General features: G+C 56.1%; 2 protein-coding genes across 4 annotated transcripts in view; both read right to left on the bottom strand.

Annotated features, from left to right (window-relative positions):
• Positions 1-687: 687 nt before the first annotated feature.
• Positions 688-13,051, bottom strand: LOC102977165 (anoctamin-7). Its single transcript, XM_055082415.1, is given in 20 exon segments — positions 688-1,200; positions 1,703-1,864; positions 2,156-2,257; positions 2,515-2,585; positions 2,588-2,704; positions 2,801-2,937; positions 3,441-3,536; positions 5,229-5,326; positions 5,456-5,554; positions 5,664-5,801; positions 8,010-8,153; positions 8,270-8,366; positions 8,466-8,552; positions 8,623-8,792; positions 8,889-8,999; positions 9,075-9,132; positions 10,677-10,781; positions 11,228-11,405; positions 12,196-12,363; positions 13,030-13,051. Coding segments are annotated over 20 exon segments (2,544 nt in total). The 3' UTR covers positions 688-816.
• Positions 13,006-18,142, bottom strand: part of CPLANE2 (ciliogenesis and planar polarity effector complex subunit 2) — a 6,790-nt gene continuing 1,653 nt past the window's right edge. For 2 of the 3 annotated variants that reach the window (XM_007128365.2, XM_028484049.2), the window contains 4 exons: positions 17,436-17,588; positions 16,707-16,831; positions 16,269-16,405; positions 13,251-16,029 (listed from right to left, as the gene is read on the bottom strand). In XM_007128365.2, coding sequence (XP_007128427.1) covers positions 15,780-16,029; positions 16,269-16,405; positions 16,707-16,831; positions 17,436-17,588 — 665 coding nt within the window. In that variant the 3' untranslated portion in view covers positions 13,251-15,779. Of the gene's footprint in view, positions 16,030-16,268; positions 16,406-16,706; positions 16,832-17,435; positions 17,589-18,142 lie in introns of all 3 variants that reach the window. The other variant, XM_028484050.1, reaches the window with a different exon arrangement.

Raw genomic sequence — 18,142 nt, 5'->3', positions numbered from 1 at the left:
TCCTACGTACCAGATGAGGACATGAGACTTGTACATGTTAAGTACATTATCCCACTGAAATCTCTCATCAGTTCTATGAAGTCCCTATCTTACAAATGATGAAATTGAACTTGCCCAAGGTCACACAGCAAATAAGTCAGAACTAATATTCAGACCCAGGTCTGTGACTCCACCACCCATCTGTGCCCTTAACTACTGCCCAGTACTGCCTCACCAGGCTTTGGGGAGGAGCTGGTGAAACGTGTGTGAAAGTCCATTGGGAGGTGTCTCAGCTGACCTAACTATAAACACTTTCATTATTATTGACACACTACAGGCCTTGATGAGCATACAGGGCAGGAGGTCCACGCCCAGACCCTAATGAGCTCTCCCTTACCAACTGCTGACCGTTCAGTTCAGAGAGTTTAGGTCCCTTCACTCGTTCATATCCACTTCGCCCCCCAGAGCACAGTCACATTATGAGGAGACACTGCACAGAGTGGTTGGGGACCAGGTGTCCATGGAGAGGTGGCACGCTGGAGCGCAGAGAGGTTTATTGTCAGCGTTGCACATAGAGCAGGACACTGGAAACATGAAGAGGGAGGCAATGCAGGACTAGGGGTCTTCAGAGAACCCTAGCCCTCTCATCCCAACTCCAGGGCCGACCTTGGGGCCGCTGGCCAAGGTACTGCCCAGACCCCTAGCTGGAAGCATTGGACCCCAAAGGAGGGAGGATCCTGGGGGAACTAGGGTCGTGGAAGGGCAGTCTCTCCTCACTCGACCCTGCGTCCTGGGCTCTGGGGACAGCGCCCTTGCTGCAGTGGACGGAAAGCAAGGCTAGGTCAGGCTGAGCAGGAGGGCCCTCCAGAGCAGAAGCGACAGTGGTGGAAACAGTGTAAAAGAAGGGGCGTGGCGTGCGCGGAGCTGGATGAAGAGGGAGGCCCGGCGAAAATTTGAGGGCAAGCGGCCAATCCTCCCCCTGGGCGAGGCCAAACAAGAGGGCGGGACACGAAAGCTGAGCATAGGCCTGGGGGCAGGCAGAGGGGCGTGGTCAGAGGGGTGGGGCCAGGGTCCGTGGGCAGCGCTAACCCAAAGTAGCGCCTCCCCGTTGTCCTCCAGCGCCTGCTTGGCCAGGTAGCACTCGCGCTTTATCTTGGTAGCCAGGGCGACTGGCACGTCGGGCACGAGCCAGGCGATGAGGCCCAGGAAGAACACCACGTGCTGGGGAGAAGGAGGGGCCAAAGAGAATGACTGCTTTAGCAATCTTAATCTGCCGAGCGTTTACTAAGTGCAAGGCACTATTCTGAGGGTTTCCGGGTATTCATTCAGTTAATCCTCACAACAACTCTAGGAGGTGAGTAAATTACTTCCCCTGTTTTACCTGTAAGAAACCGAAGCATAAAGAGGTTGTCATTTGCCCAAAGACACAGAGGTATAATTGGAACCCCTTAACACTAGGGACCCTGTTAGAACCAGACCTAGAGAAAGGATCTTGAGCAAAGCTGGAAGGAGCTCCAGGGCTGTTGCCAAGAGATAATAATAGTAGTAGTCGTGACATTAATTCACTGAGCACCCACTATGCTGTGCAAGTACTTGCCACTGAATCTTCATAGCGACCCTATGAAGTAGATCCTATTCTGTAATATACCCCGCTTACAGCCAGTCAGCCGCACAGCCTGAACTTGGACCCGGGTCTGTCCGACGCACAGATGGCTGAGCCTACCTCGAAGGCGATGATCAAGCCCAGACGCACAGCCAGCAGCTTCCAGTAGAAGAGGGTGCGATTCCTCTGAGCGTCGCGAAAGCCCTTGTACCTGGGTTGAGGAGGGCGCGGGGTCCCGCGAGGCTCTCGACTCCGCGACCGGCACTCCCACCCCTCCCCACCCTAGAGCCTGGCCCTGCCAGGTTAGCAGTACCCTCAGCCAGCTCTGCCCTCTAGCCCGCCCCCTAGACTCAGCTTCCTGCCCTCCCAGTTAGGCCCCGCTCCCACCCCTCCCACAAGCTCACTGCCCCGCCTCCAGATTCAGCACCCCGCCCCCAGCCAGGCCCAGCGGGTCCGCAGACTCAGGGCCCCGCCCCTCCCAAGCAGGCCCCGCCCCACCGCGCTCAGCCCCGGCCGGTGGTTCTCCCACCTGCAGGGCGTGTGGTTGCCCTAGGCAAGGTAAGCAGGGGGTGCGGGCGCCAGCATGAAGTTGACGTAGCCGCGCAGCTGGCTGTGGTGTTCTTACTGGTACAGGAGACGTGGCAGGAAGTCCGAGGTGAAGGCGATGAGGAAAGCCTGCAAGGGGGCTTCACGGGAAGGTCGTCCCGCCTTTCAGGGCCCAGTCTCCTAACTCATCCACGCCCAGGTCCAGCCCCACTCCGGCAGGCAGGAGCCTGTGCCCGAGGATCCTAGCCTTCTGCCCCTATTTCTCAATCTCTCACCCTGATTTCCAGCCTCAGCCCCCATTTCCCTATTCCCGAGCCTCCTCCCAGTCTCTGATCTTCATTTCCCCCTCTGACCCTGTATTTCCCTCCTTACCCCCCTCTCCTCACATTCACGATGACAGAAAGGTAGGCAATGGCTTCAAGCGGGAGCAGCCAGGTCCGCTCAGCCACCAGCCGCCAGTACTCCCAAAGAACTTCTGGGTGTCTGGTCGGATCTCCACCCAGTTGTTGAGCAGAGCAAACAGGGGTGCCGGTGGGAAGGCTGCCATGAAGATGGTGACGAATCTAGACTGCAGCACTGGAGTTGGAGAGTGTCAGGCCTGGGGTCACCTCCGCTGCTGGGCCAGGCCCCCAGGAACCCTGCTGGGCCTGGTACTGCTGGGCCACCGCTCACCCATCTCCAAGTATTCATCAAACTGGCCCTTGAACTCAGTGAGCTCATAGTCCTCCTCCCAGCGCCGCTGCTCCTGCCTGATCTGGGTGTCCAGCAGCCCGGCCAGGTGTCTCTTCTGCCGCCAGGTCTTCAGCTTCCTGGGACCAGACAACGCCATTTCTATCCTCCCACTCCCTTAAAGATAGGCACCATGATTATTCACACTTTACAGATGAGGAAATGGAGTCTCAGAGACCTGGCCCAAGGCTCCCCAAGTTGTAAATGGTGCAACTAGAGCTCAGGTCCTGTTTGTTAGACTCCAGAGTCCAGGGCTCTTAAACTCCGTGCTTCCTACATGGCCATTCTCTGTCTCTGAAAGCCCTTCCCCGATCTAAAATGCTAATAGAAAGCCCTCCTCTTTCCTGTTCAGCATATCATTTAATCCACTCAACTCTCTTGGAGAGGTATTATTGTCCCCATTGTACAGGTGAGCAAACTGAGGCTTAGAGAGAAGCAAAGCCAGAGCTTACAGGAGTCAGAACTAGGACTTATGTTCCGGGGTCCTGACCCCCATGGCGGGGGCGGTTTCTGCTTTGCTCTCATAAAGGCCCCCTGCCCCAGCCTGACTAGGCCCAACCCCCAGATCATCCCCTGCACTCACAGCACAACGAACTCCTGCACGTTGCTGACCAGCTGTTTGCCCACTGTGATGATGAAGAGCTGTTGAGCAAGCTCGAGAAGGCAGCCTCCAGGCTCGCTGTGATTGGCAGACACACAGCACCTTACTCAGGGCTTAGGGGCTGGCCCCCTACTCCTTGGAGGCCCCAGAGGCAGATCCTGCCCTACCAGACCTGAGGGTGTGATGCCCCCCACCGTCCCTCAAGAGCTGGCTCTCTAAGGATACTCACGTCCTCGCTGCACATGCCAAGCAGCCTGCCATGCTCACCAGGGTATCCCACAAACATGTAGGCCCACCGCACCTGTTGGCAATGTGCCCTCCCCTTCCGGAGCCAGGCCACAGCTAGACTCCATGCTGAGGCTGACCTCTCTCCCCGCCCACCCGCTGAGAGATAACTCTGGTGACGGGGCTGCTGGGAGGCCTTGTCCCACTGCCCCCAACTAGGCTATGTTCCCAAGGCCTGTCGGGACCATGGCTCATATCTACTGCTCAACCCATGAGAAGTCAGTTGGGTATTTCTGGCCCAGGAAGAGGGAGTCATGCTGCTGGTGGGGGGAGGGGTGGTTCTTTTGGTGATTCTCCCTCCCATTCCTGCCAAATGACAATGGCAATTACACAGTAACACCACCTCCTGGGAGTCTAGCCCTTGAGGACTCCTGACCCATCCTTGTTAAAAACTGGAAGCTCCTAGATGGAAGGCCCAGCTCTGGTTCATTTCTGTGTCCCCAGCATCCAGTCCAGACTGCTCAGTGGAAAGGCTACCACAAAGACGGTGATGAAGCCAAATGTCAGCAGTGGGAGGTTGAGTGAATGAATGAATGCAGGTGTTAGAGTTTCACATTTACCCAATGATGCATTGGTATGTTACAGTTGAGAAAACTGAAGCCCAGGGATTTCCTTGGTGGGGCAGCGGTTAAGACTCCATGCTCCCAATGCAGAGGGCCCAGGTTTGATCCCTGGTCAGGGAACTAGATCCCACATGCATGCCACAACTAAGAGTTTGCATGCTACAACTAAGGAGCCCAAGAGCCACAACTGAGGAACCTGCTTGCCGCAACTAAGACCCAGCACAACCTAAATAAATAAATATTTTTTTAAAAAATTGAAGTCCAGGGAAATCAAGGACCAACTTCAAGGTCAAGACCTTGGTAGAGACAAATCTAGAGGCTCAAGGATGCTGCCACTCTGCTGGCAAATCATTCGAGAGTCGACAGCCTTGGTGGGGGTGGGGGTGGGGAGTCCTCACCTGCCTTTGAAGAATGCCACAAAGAAGGGAGAGGAGTAGATGGACTTCCCTGGCAGTCCAGTGGTTAAGACTCTGCACCCCCAGTGCAGGGGGCATGGGTTCTATCCCTGGTTGGGGAAGATCCTGCATGCTGTGTGGCATGGCCAAAAAAAAAAACAAAAAAAGAAAGGAGAGGAGTAGAAATTGCAAACTGGAAGATGAAGACTTTAAAAGTGAAGGCATCTTCATGGAGGGTCTGGGCTCTGTGCATCTCTGGGCAAAAGGCAGAGCTGGTCAGAGTTTTACTGAGTGTAAGGGGGCAGGCCCAGCCCATTGGGTCAGCTCATATGCTTCTGTCCCCAGTCCACCTTCCCCTAAGGCCAACCATGCCCCCCTGGCCACCTTCACCTGAGGATGGCTGAGCAGGCTGGGTACACCAAGGTGGGAGCTGCGGGCTCTGAGATGCAGGGAGCCCTGCCTCGGGGCTCACAGTTTCCAAGTGATGCCAGGACACCCCTGCGATCCCCTGCCCTTACTCATCCCACCTGGTGAGCTGCTCAGCCAGTGAGGTATACACCTGGCCCGGGAGGAGGATCAGTACCAGGTAGAGCACAGTGCTGCTGATGCTGGCAACGTTACCAGCCTAGGCAGAGTGATGGCCGTCACCTTGAGCCCCGCCACGTGGAGAGGCAGAAGGAACTTGAGGATGCCCCCGTTGTGCCCGGGGTCTGGAACAGTGGTCCCACCCTCCGTTGCTCCAAGGGGCACTCGCTTGGGTCGTGAGCACAGAGTTGGCCGTGTGGAACACTGCAATGCTGATGATGCCGCAGTAAATGATGACAGACACCAGGAAAATCATCGCCACGCAGAGCTGGGGGCCAGCAGGAAGAGCTGTCAGAGCTGGAAGGCAGGTCCACCAGAGCACCAGCCCACCCTGGAGGGCACAGTCCTTCCAGGGCAAGGGCCCAACGCCCCCGCACCACGATGAGGATGGCTGCAGAGCTGGTGAGTAGGCGGGGAAGATGGGTGCGGAGTGAGAAGTAGGGCTCCTTCAGGCCTGTCACTGGGTTCTGGGCCATCTGTGGGGCCAGGGCAACAAACTCTGGATGTGGGCACTCCTATTAGAGGGGGCAACAGAAATGTGCATCCCAGGGCCCAAGGGTCTGGGTGTCATGACCCTGGGGTGGGGGAAGCCTCCTGCCTTTTCCTGTTTGCACAGGGAGCTCTGGAAATGCAGGAATGAGGTCTGATACATTTTTGTTTCTGCAGGGCCTTTTTTCCCTAGGGCCTGGCTAAGAGCCTGTGGGTGGATGGATGGATGGATGGGTGGGTGAGTAGACAGAGAAGTAAACAAAAAATGGATGCACATGTGGGAGAGGGCTGGATAGTCTGAAGGACGGGTGGCAGTAGGTGGACAGGTGGCCGGGCAAACTAGACAGGCAAATCTCTATAAGTGAGTGCACAAATGTGTGGGTAGATGGGTAGATGTATGCGTGTATGTATGGATAGCTAGGTGGAAGAGGACATGAGGATGTGGTTGGATGGATGGACATGAGGATGGATGGGTAGATGGATGGATGGGTGGATGAGTAGATAATGTATTAGTTATTCAATAACTATTAACTGACCACATACACTCTGAAGTAGGTACTGGATATGACATGATGAACAAACTGGACAAAATCTAAGTCCCAACAGAGTTTACAGTCTAGTTGGGGAGACGGACATTAGATAAATGAACACAAATATGTACTTGTGGATAACTCCTATGAAGGAAAACTGGTCTTCAGGGATGGTCACTCAGAGGAAATGACATTTTAGCTGGGACCTAAAAGATAAACAGGTGCTAAGTAATGGGAAAATGAAGGGGAAGCATTGCAGGGGTTGGGGAGGAGACTGGGTGCAGAGGCAGGGCCACTCTTTGAGTCACATGAGTTGTATAATTCACTGCTCTAAGAGGTGCCATTCACAATGACTTTGTTACTTCAGTTTTTCCTTCCTGCTTTTTCAGTCCTCCAGAACCTGTTTAACCAATCAATACCTTATATTAAATCCTCTCTGTTGAAATAACTAGTCTGGTTTCTATCTTCTTGTCAACCCTACCTGTTGGATGGATTACATTATGGATATTTGGACAGATGGATAGATGGAGAGATAGATTTGTGATTCATAGATTCACCCATCAAATGTTTAATGAGCACTTTCTATATGCTAGGGACTGTTCCGGGCGCTAGGGAGATAGCAACATCACACACAAGGTCTCTGGAGCTCACGTTCTAGTGGCAGAGGACAGACAAAAAACAATAAACAAGAAAATATAGTGATAAATGCTGTGATGAGATTAAAACAGTGATAGGGAGCCTCTTTAGATTGGGTGATCAAGGAAGCCCTCTTTATTTTTATTTATTTATTTTTTTTGGCCACTCCCTCGCAGCTTGTGGGGTTTTAGTTCCCCAACCGGGGATTGAACCCAGGCCCTTGGCAGAGAGAGTGCGGAGTCCTAACCGCTGGCCATCAGGGAATTCCCAAGAAAGTCCTCTTTAAAAGGACTTTAAGTCAAGATATGAATGACAAAAAGTAGGCCATATAAAGTCTGGAAGAAGAAGATTCTAGCAGAGAACAGCCAGTGCCAAGGCTCTGGTGTGGAAATAACCCTGTCCTATTCAAGAAACAGCAAGGAGCCAGTGGAGCTACTGGAGGAGAACTAGGCAGAAGCCAGATCACACAGGGTTGTGGGCTGCTGCGAGGGGCTTGGATAGTTTTCCAAGTGCATATGAGAACCCACTAGAATGCTCTGAGTAGGATAATTCAGGATGTGATTTGTATCTTCAAAAGATTGCCCTGGCAGCTGGGAATGGATTGAATGGGGGCAAACATAAGGGCAGAGAGATATATTGGGAGGCTACTGCGGGGGTTCAGGTAAGAGAGAATTGTGGTTTGGACTGGGACTAGGGAGTGGGGAAAGTGAGGGTGGCAGTGGAGATGGAGAAAAGCAAACAGATTCAGGATCAATGATTAGATGTTTGGATGGACAGGTGGATGGCTAGATGGGTAGGTGAGTGGACTGCTTCTCTCCTTCTTCCCTGTTTCAGGAAGAGTTTCTCTTTGAGCCTCTAAATGCCTCTAGTATTTAACTTCACCAAACCTTATATGATCCTGATGTCAGGGGAGGGTGGAAAAGTGACCCAGGAAAATTGTAGGGAAGAGCCCGATTTGGATCCTGAGATGCTGGACTCTAGAGTCTGAGCTGTTTCCAGCATGCCTTATGGCCTCTGAGAACTGCGGGAAGCAGAGCTCTGGGCCTGGAGGGCTAAGCTGGGCATCACTTCCTCTTCCTGGAAGTCACTGCAGTCCCAGTGGTGGGCCAAGGTGGTACTCTTGTGCTTCCAGTGCTCCAGGAAGGCCATGGCCCGGAAGGACATGAAGATGCTAAAGAACACAGTTCCCAGATGGTCAAAGAGATAGCCCAGCTGCAAAGGAGGGAGAGAAGGCACACTGCAGAGGGCACACTGCCTTCCCAGCAGCTAGGCCCAAGGTGCTGGGTCCCAAAAACCTACCCATTCCCTTGCTCTCTTCCCTGGCTCACCTTGGCCATGGGGCAGATCTCGGAAATATTCCATGTGGCACAAGTATCACAGAGTGAGCTCATGAGGAAGGAACTCCTGCTCGCACAGATCTCCTCCCTATGAGCAAAGGGTACGCCATCCTGGGAGGGTCTATCCTCAACCAGCCAGCTGACCCAGCCCAGGCAGCTCATCCCCCCAGCACTCCCAGTCACTCACGCTGGTACATTTGTGCCCACGGCAACTAGGCCAGAGGTAAAGACCAGGGTACCCACAAGAGCAGCAGTCAGCAGCCAGGCCGTGTAGGTGACAGAATGCTCATGAGCCTCCATCTCTGCACTCAACCCCAGCTCCCAGCCCTCACCCCCAACACCAGATGCCCAACCAGGCAAAGTAGATAGCTGCCTTGTCCCCAGAGTCCTCCTGTATGTGGTGCAGGGGCTGGTACTTGTGCCAGCACCCCCAGCAGGCCCAGTATGAATAGAGCAATTGTCGAGGGGTGAGGTCTGCACCAGGCACCTGGTACCCGGGCAGATCACAGGGGCCCTAGGGAGAGGAAAGGCGGGAGGGCTGCAGGGAAGTCCCAGAATTTTCTCCGGATGCCCCTGCAGTGGAAGAAAGCTGGGTTTGTGTCATCTCTACCTCACGCAGTGGGAAGGCTGCAGTGTAGACTCCCTCGGTCAGCAGACGGGCCATGACCATCTCTGCACGTTTCTGTTTCCCATAGATTGTTTGGGCCAGGGTCTCTGCCACCTGCCAGAAAGAATTCTGGCATCAACTCCGCCCCCGTAAGGTCCCAGCTGGACCCTCCCCAGGCAGTTGTCTCACCACTTGGTGCCTCTGGGTGCTGGAGAAGTAGGAGTCATGGGAAGCCCTGCCCAGGAATCTGTGAGCAGAGCAGGGGTCAGAAGCTGAACCCTCCGCCGAATGCGAGACCTAACACGATGGGAGCGCAGTCTCTAGGCTGGGGACACAGGGATAAAACGTGCCAGCTGGACTTCCCTGGTGGCACAGTGGTTAAGAATCCACCTGCCAAACGCACGGGACACGGGTTGGATCCCTGGCCGGGGAAGATCCCACATGCCATGGTGCAACTAAGCCCGTGCGCCACAACTAGTGAGCCTGCGCTCTAGAGCCCGCGAGCCACATCTACTGAGCCCGCGAGCCACAGCTACTGAAGGCCGCGTGCCTAGAGCCCCTGCTCCGCAACAAAAGAAGCCACCGCAATGAGAAGCCCGCGCACCGCAACGGAGAGTAGCCCCCGCTGGCGGCTGCTAGAGAAAGCCCGCGTGCAGCAACGAAGACCCAACGCAGCCAAAAATAAATAAGTAAAATAAATAAATTTAGTTTTTAAAAAAGTGCCAGCTGCTAAAACCGGAGAGCCCTTCTCCCCACAAAGCTCAGCCTGGGCTGGGTGTTTTGCAGCCAGGTGAGCATCTGAGGGGCATTGAACGGGTGGGAATCACGGACGGGGAGCCGCTCGGGCACGGGCTGAACCCCAGGCTGCGGAAAGGACAAGCCTGAGACCTAAAGTGAGTTAAGCAGGAGTTGCCTCTCTGGCAAACCAAGGAGGAGCAACGGAGCCTCGATTTGGCTAAGCCTGCGGCTGGCGCCCCTCCCCTCTGCGGGAGGCCCCGCCCACCCGAGACAAGTCCAGCTTGGAGCGGCGGAAAGTCCAGCGGCTTATAGGGCACGTGTTGCTGCAGAGGTTGCAGCAGGCGAAGGCGCCGCAGTAGCTCCCCTCCACGTCCGAGTCCGGGTTACGTCGGGCCTGCGGGACCAGGTCAGGGTCACCGGTACCTGGGAAGACTCCGCCCACGGGCTGACCTCGCCCCGGCCAGTCCCTCCCACCTACAGCGGCACGCGCAGGCTCAGTTCCTCCGCCAGCAGCTCCCAGGGCGCACAGCTTGGCGAAGTACGCGGCGAGGGCGCGGCGCTTGGCGAGACTGCACTCCTTGAGGGGCCGGGGTCTCCGGATGGGCCAGAGCCCGGAGCCCCACCTCTCATGATCCCGCCTGGGAGTGACAGTTCCCGTTCCGCGCGCGCGGGCCCTTGGCCGCCTTTAAAAGCGCTTTGATTTGCGTTTCCTCGTTTGAAATTCAAACGAGGGCGAAACTAGCACCCTCATTTTACAAACGTGGAGATAGACACTGAGTAGGCCGGCGTCATTCAGTAGTTGCTGCTGGTTCCCATTTATTGAGCACCTCCAATGTGCAGGCCCTGGGCTGAGCGCTTTGCACGCTCGCCAGTTTAATCATCACAGCCCCTCTATGGGGCTGACGCTACGGTAAAGCCCATTTTACAGATGAGGTACTGAAGTCGCTTGCGCAGGTCACAGGGCTCGTTAGGGGAGCCCGCGCTCGGCCTCGGGGACTGAGCCCGCTCGGCCTCGGGGACTGAGCCCGCGCAGCCCGTCCCCGCCGCGCTCACCTCCTCCAGGAGCAGCCCGGCCGCGCGCAGGTTCCTCTGGAACTTATCGCGCCAGCTCCGCCCGCCGCGGGGGTCGCAGCTTCTCCTCCCTCACGAGCAGGAAGTCTGTCCCATCGCGGGGGCAGAAGGGCAGTTAGGAACGGTCTGCCCCACCCTACCCCACTTCCACCCTGGGTGGGGAGTTGGGGGCTGGGTTTATCAGTCCCACTAAAGCCCAAATTAAAGGAAATAGTTCGTGGGACTTCCCTAGCGGTCAGTGGTTAAGACTCCGCGCTCCCAATGCAGGGGGCCCGGGGTCGATACCGCATGCCGCAAGTAAAGATCCCGCCGGAGGCAACGAAGGTCCGCGTGTCACAACTAAGACCCGGCACAGCCAAATAAAAAAAAAAAAAAAAAAAAAGGAAATAGTTCGCACCACAGCAAGAGCGACTGGGCTTAGCTCAAAGGAGGAACTGCCCATTGCAAGAAAAGGACCAGAGTTGCCACGGGATTCCTCGCGGAGGTAAGACCTCTCTTTCCTCCCTGTAAGAGAGGGACTGTGGGTTGGCTACTCTGGCTGCCTGAGTGAAGCGGTGAAGTGGGGGTAAGAGTCCTGTCTGGCCCCAGTCTCACCGATTTCGGTTTTCCAGTCGCGGAAAATGTTGCCTCCGGAGTCTGGGACACAAATGCTGCCGCGGGACGCGCAGAGACGGTCGTCCTCCGGTCCTTGTCCTCGGCGCCATCGCCGTCCTGGAGGCAACAGGACCGGAGTGCGGGTGAGAGGACCCCGGCGCAGGTGCAGGTGCCAGGAACTTCTCCACCAGCCCAGCTGGGCCGCCCCTCCTTCCGCCCACCCACCTCTGGCTAAATATAAAGTGCAACAATGGAAGCGCTGTCGGCGCGATCTGCGACCCTTCTCCCTCTTCTCCACTCGCTCTCAGCCCCAGAAACACCACCACTACCATAAGTAACAACAGCGACAAAGACAGTAGCCAACATTTGCTGGGCCCTTAATTCAGTGCCTGGCCCAGTGCTAAATATTTTACACGCATTTACTTGTTACAACTCAGAAGAAGTGAGCGGATGCTCTTGTCATCTCCATTTTACAGATGACACAAAGGAATTAAAGTGAACAATCCAAAGTCACAGTTCTTCACCTTCCTTCTGGACCACGGTCCCAAGCCTCAGTCGGTCCCCTTTGCTCCCAGGAAACACCCCTTCTTTCTAGAATAGAATTGAACACCAACTCTCCCCACTTCACCTCGCCCCCACTGGCCCAGCCTCTAGGTCTGAGGTCACAGGGAGGGAGGGGCCCCCCCAGCCCCTTACTCCCAGCTTGGGCCTCTGGGGATTTGCCTCCACACAGGTCTGACTTGTCTTGGGCCCTGAGCCCCATGCCACCCTCTGGGCACTGCTCCCCAAGTCTGTTTCATGGCACGGGGTGGAGGCCAGGGGTGGTGTCATGGCTGGCACCAGGCTGCCCTGGGAGTAAGGAGATCCAGGGCAGCACCAGGGAGTCCCACCCCCATTCTGGACTCACCCAAGGCTCTGGAGGCCTGCCCAGCAGCCTTTGCAGATCTGGCTCCTGCCTCCCCTTCCTCATCCTGGGAGCAGGCAACTTGCCTGGGGTTCTCCTTGTTGTCCACAAGGCCAAGCTTGGCTGGTGGCTGGCAGCAGGCAGGAGCTTCGCTTACCAGCTCACGGTGGCCTGGGAAGGATGGGGGAAGGAGAGAAAGAGGAGAGGGAGGAGGGAGCGAGGCACCAGTACCGTATTTCCCCTCCTACAGGCAGCCCCAGGCTTCGGGTTGGAAAAGCAAGACCAGGTGGGATCATGTGAGGGGCTGGACCCAGAAGACACCACTGGGGGATGAGGGGAAGGGGCAGTCCAGGGGAGAGGGGTACGGAAGGCTGAGAGCATCAGGGCTGCTCCATGGCTCTGCCACCTTGGAGAAACGCCTGACCCTCTCTGGCCTCAGCCTCCCTATCTTAGTCCATTGGACTGCTATAACAAAAAACCACAAACCGGGTAGCTTACGGACAACAGAAATTTATTTCGCATGGCTCTGGAGGCTGGGAGTCCAAGATCAAGTCATCATCACTGTCCAGTTCTGGAGAGGGCCCTCTTCCTTGTTCACAGCCAGCACTTTTTCTCTGTGTCCTCCGATGGTGGAAGGGGCTAGGGAGCTCTGTGGGCTCTCTTTTATTAGAGCACTAATCCCATTCATGAGGGCTCTGTCCTCATGACCGAATCCGCTCCCAAAGGCCCCTAATACCATCACACTGTGGATTCCGATTGAAGTCTGTGGGCTCCAGGGCCCAGAGGAGCAAACATGGCTACCCTCTTCCCAAGGATCCCCTCTAAGTCAGGGCTCACCCCTGAACCAGCCTGGGGGCATAGTCACCACCCCTTCCCTCCAGGTAGCCTCAGGGCCCACAAAGGGAACAGCAAGGTATTTGCCTTTGAGCTGTGGTAAGGCTTAACCTAATGGTGGAATTTCTGGCACCAAAATGGGGAGAAGGCAACTCCCTGACTTCCGGTGGCCTCCGGACATGCCACAGAATGGCCTCTGTCTCCAAGGCCCTGAGAGAGGAACTTTATCTGGAGTCTGGACCCTCTCCTGTGCAGGACCTACCACGTGATTGGTGGTGTCCAGTGGAAAACTATTGAAAAATTATTAAGGATTTCAAGATGGCAACAGCAGAGCATTAAACCAGGTGTGGGCCCCCCAGTGTAGGGCCCTGTGGACTGCTCAGGTGCCAGGCCCACAAAGCCAGCCTGAGTCCGTGTGTGTGTGTGTGTGGGGGGGAGGGTGTGTGTGGGGTGCGTGTGTGTGTGTCTATGTGTGTGCGCGCGCGCGCGCACATTCTCTTCTCATTCGCTCTCCACGACCCTGCCCAGAGTCCACTCTGCAGCCACCAGCTATTAGGAGAATTATGGCTCTGCAGCTCCCTCCTCCCTCGGGCTTCCAGTTCTCTGCACTTCGGTGGAGGCCTCTAAGGGGGTAGCCTACGAAATACTAAAGTGGCACTGGGCCTGGGCTCTGAGGGGCTGAAAAAGCAGCGCTGGGATGGCAGGTGGCCGGCCCCAAGTCTTAGCATCGTTGTGGTCCCCACTTTGCTCTTACTCAGAGAGAAGGGAATTGTTTACCTCTTGGTTTGGGGTGAAAGTGGGTGAGGGGTCAAGTCTCTGACTGGAGCAGTGCTAACCAGTGCCAACCAGTGCCCTGCTCTGCTGTGGGGAGGATCTAGGTTATTTCTCCAGAGCAACCTCTGGCTCTTGGCTGAGCCGGTGCCCAAGAAGGATGCTGAAGCTTTAGGCCTGAGATAACTGGCTGGGACGTGGGGTAGCTAGTGCCCACAACACACACGGGTATCCATAGCTGGAAGGTCACATTCCAGCCCAGAGGCCACCTTTGCTGGGTCCTGCCTTGCTCTGCCTGGTGGGTAAGGTCTCCCGGAGCTAAGAACAGAGGGAAATGGGCCAAAGCAGAGCTGAAGGCAGCAGTGGGACACTCTGTGGCCGGGGAGCAGGAGTCGGCCGGTGGGCTGTGCAGGCTGTGAGCCTTGGGTTCTGCCCAGCAACATTCCTCCTCTGGGACATGGGCTAAGCTCAGGTCTCAGCTCTGAACCTGAGTTGGGGGTAAGAAGGTGCTAAAATCAATGCTTTAGGCCCTGGAAAGGTTGACAAACCTACAGGCAGTGCACAGGGTGGACAGACTGACAAGCAGTGCCATGCAGGCCATCAGTAAGCGTAGGAGTGTAAACCAGGGAGAGCATGCAGGAGCCTCCTGTGTGTGCCAGGAGGGAGAAGTGGGGCAGCATTTTAGGGCGAGTACTGGTGTGTGTGGGCACATGATCATGCGTGTGAATGTGGAGTGTTCAGAGCTGCTTTCTCGAGAGGGGGCTCTGAGGGTCAGCTGGCTGACGTGGGCATCCAGGGCCCTTCCAGCTGGGTCAGACTCAGGCCGGCTCTCCGCCCAGGGGTCCATCTATGGGGCTGGAGAGGGTGTCACCAGGGAGGGAAAGAAAGTATAAAGGCCGGCTTTGTAGGCACCTGCCCGCAGGTGCCTACAACTCTAGCCCGCATTCACTAGTGTCTGGCTGATGGGGCAAGGGCACAAGGTCACTCAGCTTCCTGCTCCTGTCCTTGCTGGCCTCCTGCCAGCTCATGCCCTAACCCCCCACCTGGCCCAGTCCCTGCCCAGTGATACTTTCTGGTTCCCCCAGGCTGGCAGGGCCCCTGTCCTAAGCATAGCTTGACAGCTTCATGGTCAAAAAAAGGAATTCCAGAGTGAGGTGCTTGCCTCCTGGACACACAGGTGGACTACATTTCCCAACTTCCCCCGCTGCTCTGTGTGACCATGTGACTAGGTGCTGGCCAATGGAATGTGGGCAGAAATGAGGCACACCGTCCTAGGCCAGGTCCATAGAAACCTGCTGGGGGACCTTCCACCTGCACTCATCCCGTCTACTGACTGGATGTTGATGCCCCAGGACAAACTGGGAAGAAACTCATTGAAGATGTCAGAGCCTGGGTCTCTGAATCAGTGTATAGAGCAGAGGCTCCACACCCACCTTCACCTCCACCTGAGGTGAGACATAGAAAGAAAAAAACTTTTATTAAGTTAAGCCACTGAGAGTTCAGGGTTTACCTGGTACAGCAGACGGTGTTACCTCAACTAACACATACAGGCTCTGACTGAAGTCACTTGAGGTCCAGGGCCCAGCTGAGGCACCCCCTCTCCCCAGTCACACTCCATGGTTGCTGCAGAAGGGGGAAGGAAAAGGGGAGGCTGGGGAGATGCTTGAACCCTCAGGCCTTGCGCATACAGTTCGTCAGTTTCCAGAAACCCAGACTCCTGGGACAGAGATAGGAGGCCAGAGGACAGCCAGATGCCCTCAGACGGCTGCCCTACCGAGCCTTGTGCCCCACTTCACTGCCAAGAATTCCACAAGGAAAGTGCTCTGGGGCCAGGAGCCTTCTCAGGCCACCATTCTCCCTGACTAGGACCCTCTGGCCAGTCCTTGGGATGAGATCAATGTTCCTGTCCCAGCCTTGGGCCCTGGGTCCTGCTCTGGGTCACCTGAGGGTGGGGAGTGCCCACTCATCATGCCACCACCCCCTCAGCTGGGGGGGTCCTCTGGGGGGTTGGGGAGCAGGCCAGCTGCCACCTGGTCCTGGTGCCACAACTGCTCTGCCAGGCCGTTGAGCACGTGGGCAATATCGGCCAGCCCAGCCCGCCCATCCAGCGTGCGTCCATCTGCCAGCCGTCGCCCTGGCACACTCTTCACCCGCAGGAGGGGCAGCTCCCAGGCCTGCCGGAAGGCTGTGAGGTCACGCTCAGGCACGTCCGTGTGCATATACTGGTCAAATCTGGAGGAGGGTCAAGAAGCCTGTCCGGGAGCCTCTGCTTACCACTCCATCAAACACAGCCTTCTCCCTCCTCCCTTGCCCCCGACACCCAGGGTCTGGGGGAGGCCCTGTTGCAGCCTTTAAGATAAAGCCCATGGGGCTGGACCTCATAGCTGGGCAGAGCCAGGCTGCCTGACACCCTTGCTCCGTGCCTTGCCAAGTGTGACCTCTGACAGTCCTAGGGGCCACCCAAAGGATACTTGGAGCCAATGACCATCCTGACCACACCAGGGGCCTCGCCTGCTACTCGGGCCAGCTGTCCAGGGAGGTCTTCAAAGGAGGCACGGTCAGTGAAGGAGAAGAGGAAGAGGAAAGCATCTGTTTTCTCCTGGCAAGCCTGGGGATAGAGAGGCTGATGAGAGGCTGATGCGAGGCTTGTAACCAGAACCTATTGGCTGCAGGGCCCTGAGAAGTCTCAGCACCATCCCTCCTTTCACAGACTGGGAAACTGCAGCCCAGAGCAGGGAGTGGCTGGTCCCAGGGCAGAGCTCTCCCAGCCCGGGCAGCATCCTCAGTCCATTCACGCCCACTTCTGGCTCCTGCAGACCAGGCAGGCCAGGCTCAGACGCCTGTACTCAGAAGCCCACCTCAGGCAACCAGCCCCTCCTGGACCCACCCAGGGCCACCTTCCTGCTCACCGGCAGCATGTGATCAAACTTTTTGAGCGCAGACTCCCCGCAGTCCCAGAACTCAAAGCGGAACATGACAACACGGTCGCTGGCCTGCAGCTTGGCCGGCCAAAATACCACGGTGGTCTGGATGCCTGGGGAGGCCGGGGTCAGTCACTCAGCATGGGAGAGGCGGAGGTGGAGAGGAGTAGGGGGCCCAGAAGGAACAAGAAGAAGAGATATGTCCCTACCTTAATGGGTCCTCAGTCTGACGGGGAAGGGATAGTCCCCGACGTGGGGGAATTCTCAGTCCAATGGGGGAAACTGCCCTGCCCCAGAGGAGCCTCCAGTCTACCAGGGAGAGGCAGCCCTAGCCCTAGCCGTGACAAAGTAGTTTCCCTCTTGAGCACTGGGGAAGCCAAAGGTCCCGGAATACTCTCAGATATTGCAACATGATGGTCAATCAGCATCCAGTGGAAGGAAACGAGAAAGGAAGATCAGTGTTTTCTGAGCACCTACCCTGTGCCAGCTCAGTGCTACGCATGTTACCACCACTATCGCTAGTACCAACCCCACCACAACCCCAAGGGGTTGGTACTATTATCCCTTTTGGACAAAGGAGCCAATGTAGGCTCAGAGAGGTGAAGTGACTTTCCAAGGTTGCAGAGTAAATGGTAAGGCTGGTTACAAATCCCAGCTTATGTGGTCCAGGGCGAATCTTTTCTCCACCCCAGGGAAGGCCTCCTAGGAGGGACTCACCAGTGGTCTCGTGGTGCACCACGGGCACCTCCAGGCCAGCCAGCTTGGCCACCAGCGCTGTCTTGCCCACACCACTCTTCCCAGACACAAAGATCTTGTAGCTGGCGGTGTCAATGGCCACAGGCGGGGGCAGCACTGGTCGCTCGAGCAGCCCTGGGGCAAGGAGGGATCCAGGTGGGGTCAGGGAGTCAACGTGCACTTGCCCCATCATACCTTGGGTGTACAACCTCATCTCTCAGGGCTTTTTCAGTGCGAACCAACCATTTCCTATACAGCACTCATGACAGAGGCCTGGGATACAAGCAGCATCCCCGGAGGAGAAGCTCTGCTGGGAACACCTGTGCTCTGTGAACTGGTCCAGTGCCTATTCCAAATAACACCATTTTTCAAAAAAAGTTTGATGCATGAGATGATTTTTATTATTTTATTTTATTTTTTGCCGCACCACGCGGCTTGCGGGATCTTAGTTCCCCGACCAGGGATCGAACCCAGGACCCGGCAGTGAAAGCACTGAGTCCTAACCACTGGACCACCAGGGAATTCCCTGAGATGGTTTTTATTAATACTATCACATATCCTAGATTTCCCACAGGTAAAAGAAAGGTTTTTCCTAATTCTCTCCTCAGTGGGGAAATATCAGCAAAAGTTTTTTTTTTTTTTTTTGTTTTTTTTTTTGTGGTATGCGGGCCTCCCTCTGTTGTGGCCTC

Source organism: Physeter macrocephalus, unplaced genomic scaffold, assembly GCF_002837175.3.
Source record: "Physeter macrocephalus isolate SW-GA unplaced genomic scaffold, ASM283717v5 random_112, whole genome shotgun sequence".
NCBI lineage: Eukaryota > Metazoa > Chordata > Mammalia > Artiodactyla > Physeteridae > Physeter > Physeter macrocephalus.
The sequence above is the reverse complement of the archived record's forward strand: the minus strand, read 5'-3'. Positions and strand labels throughout refer to the sequence as shown.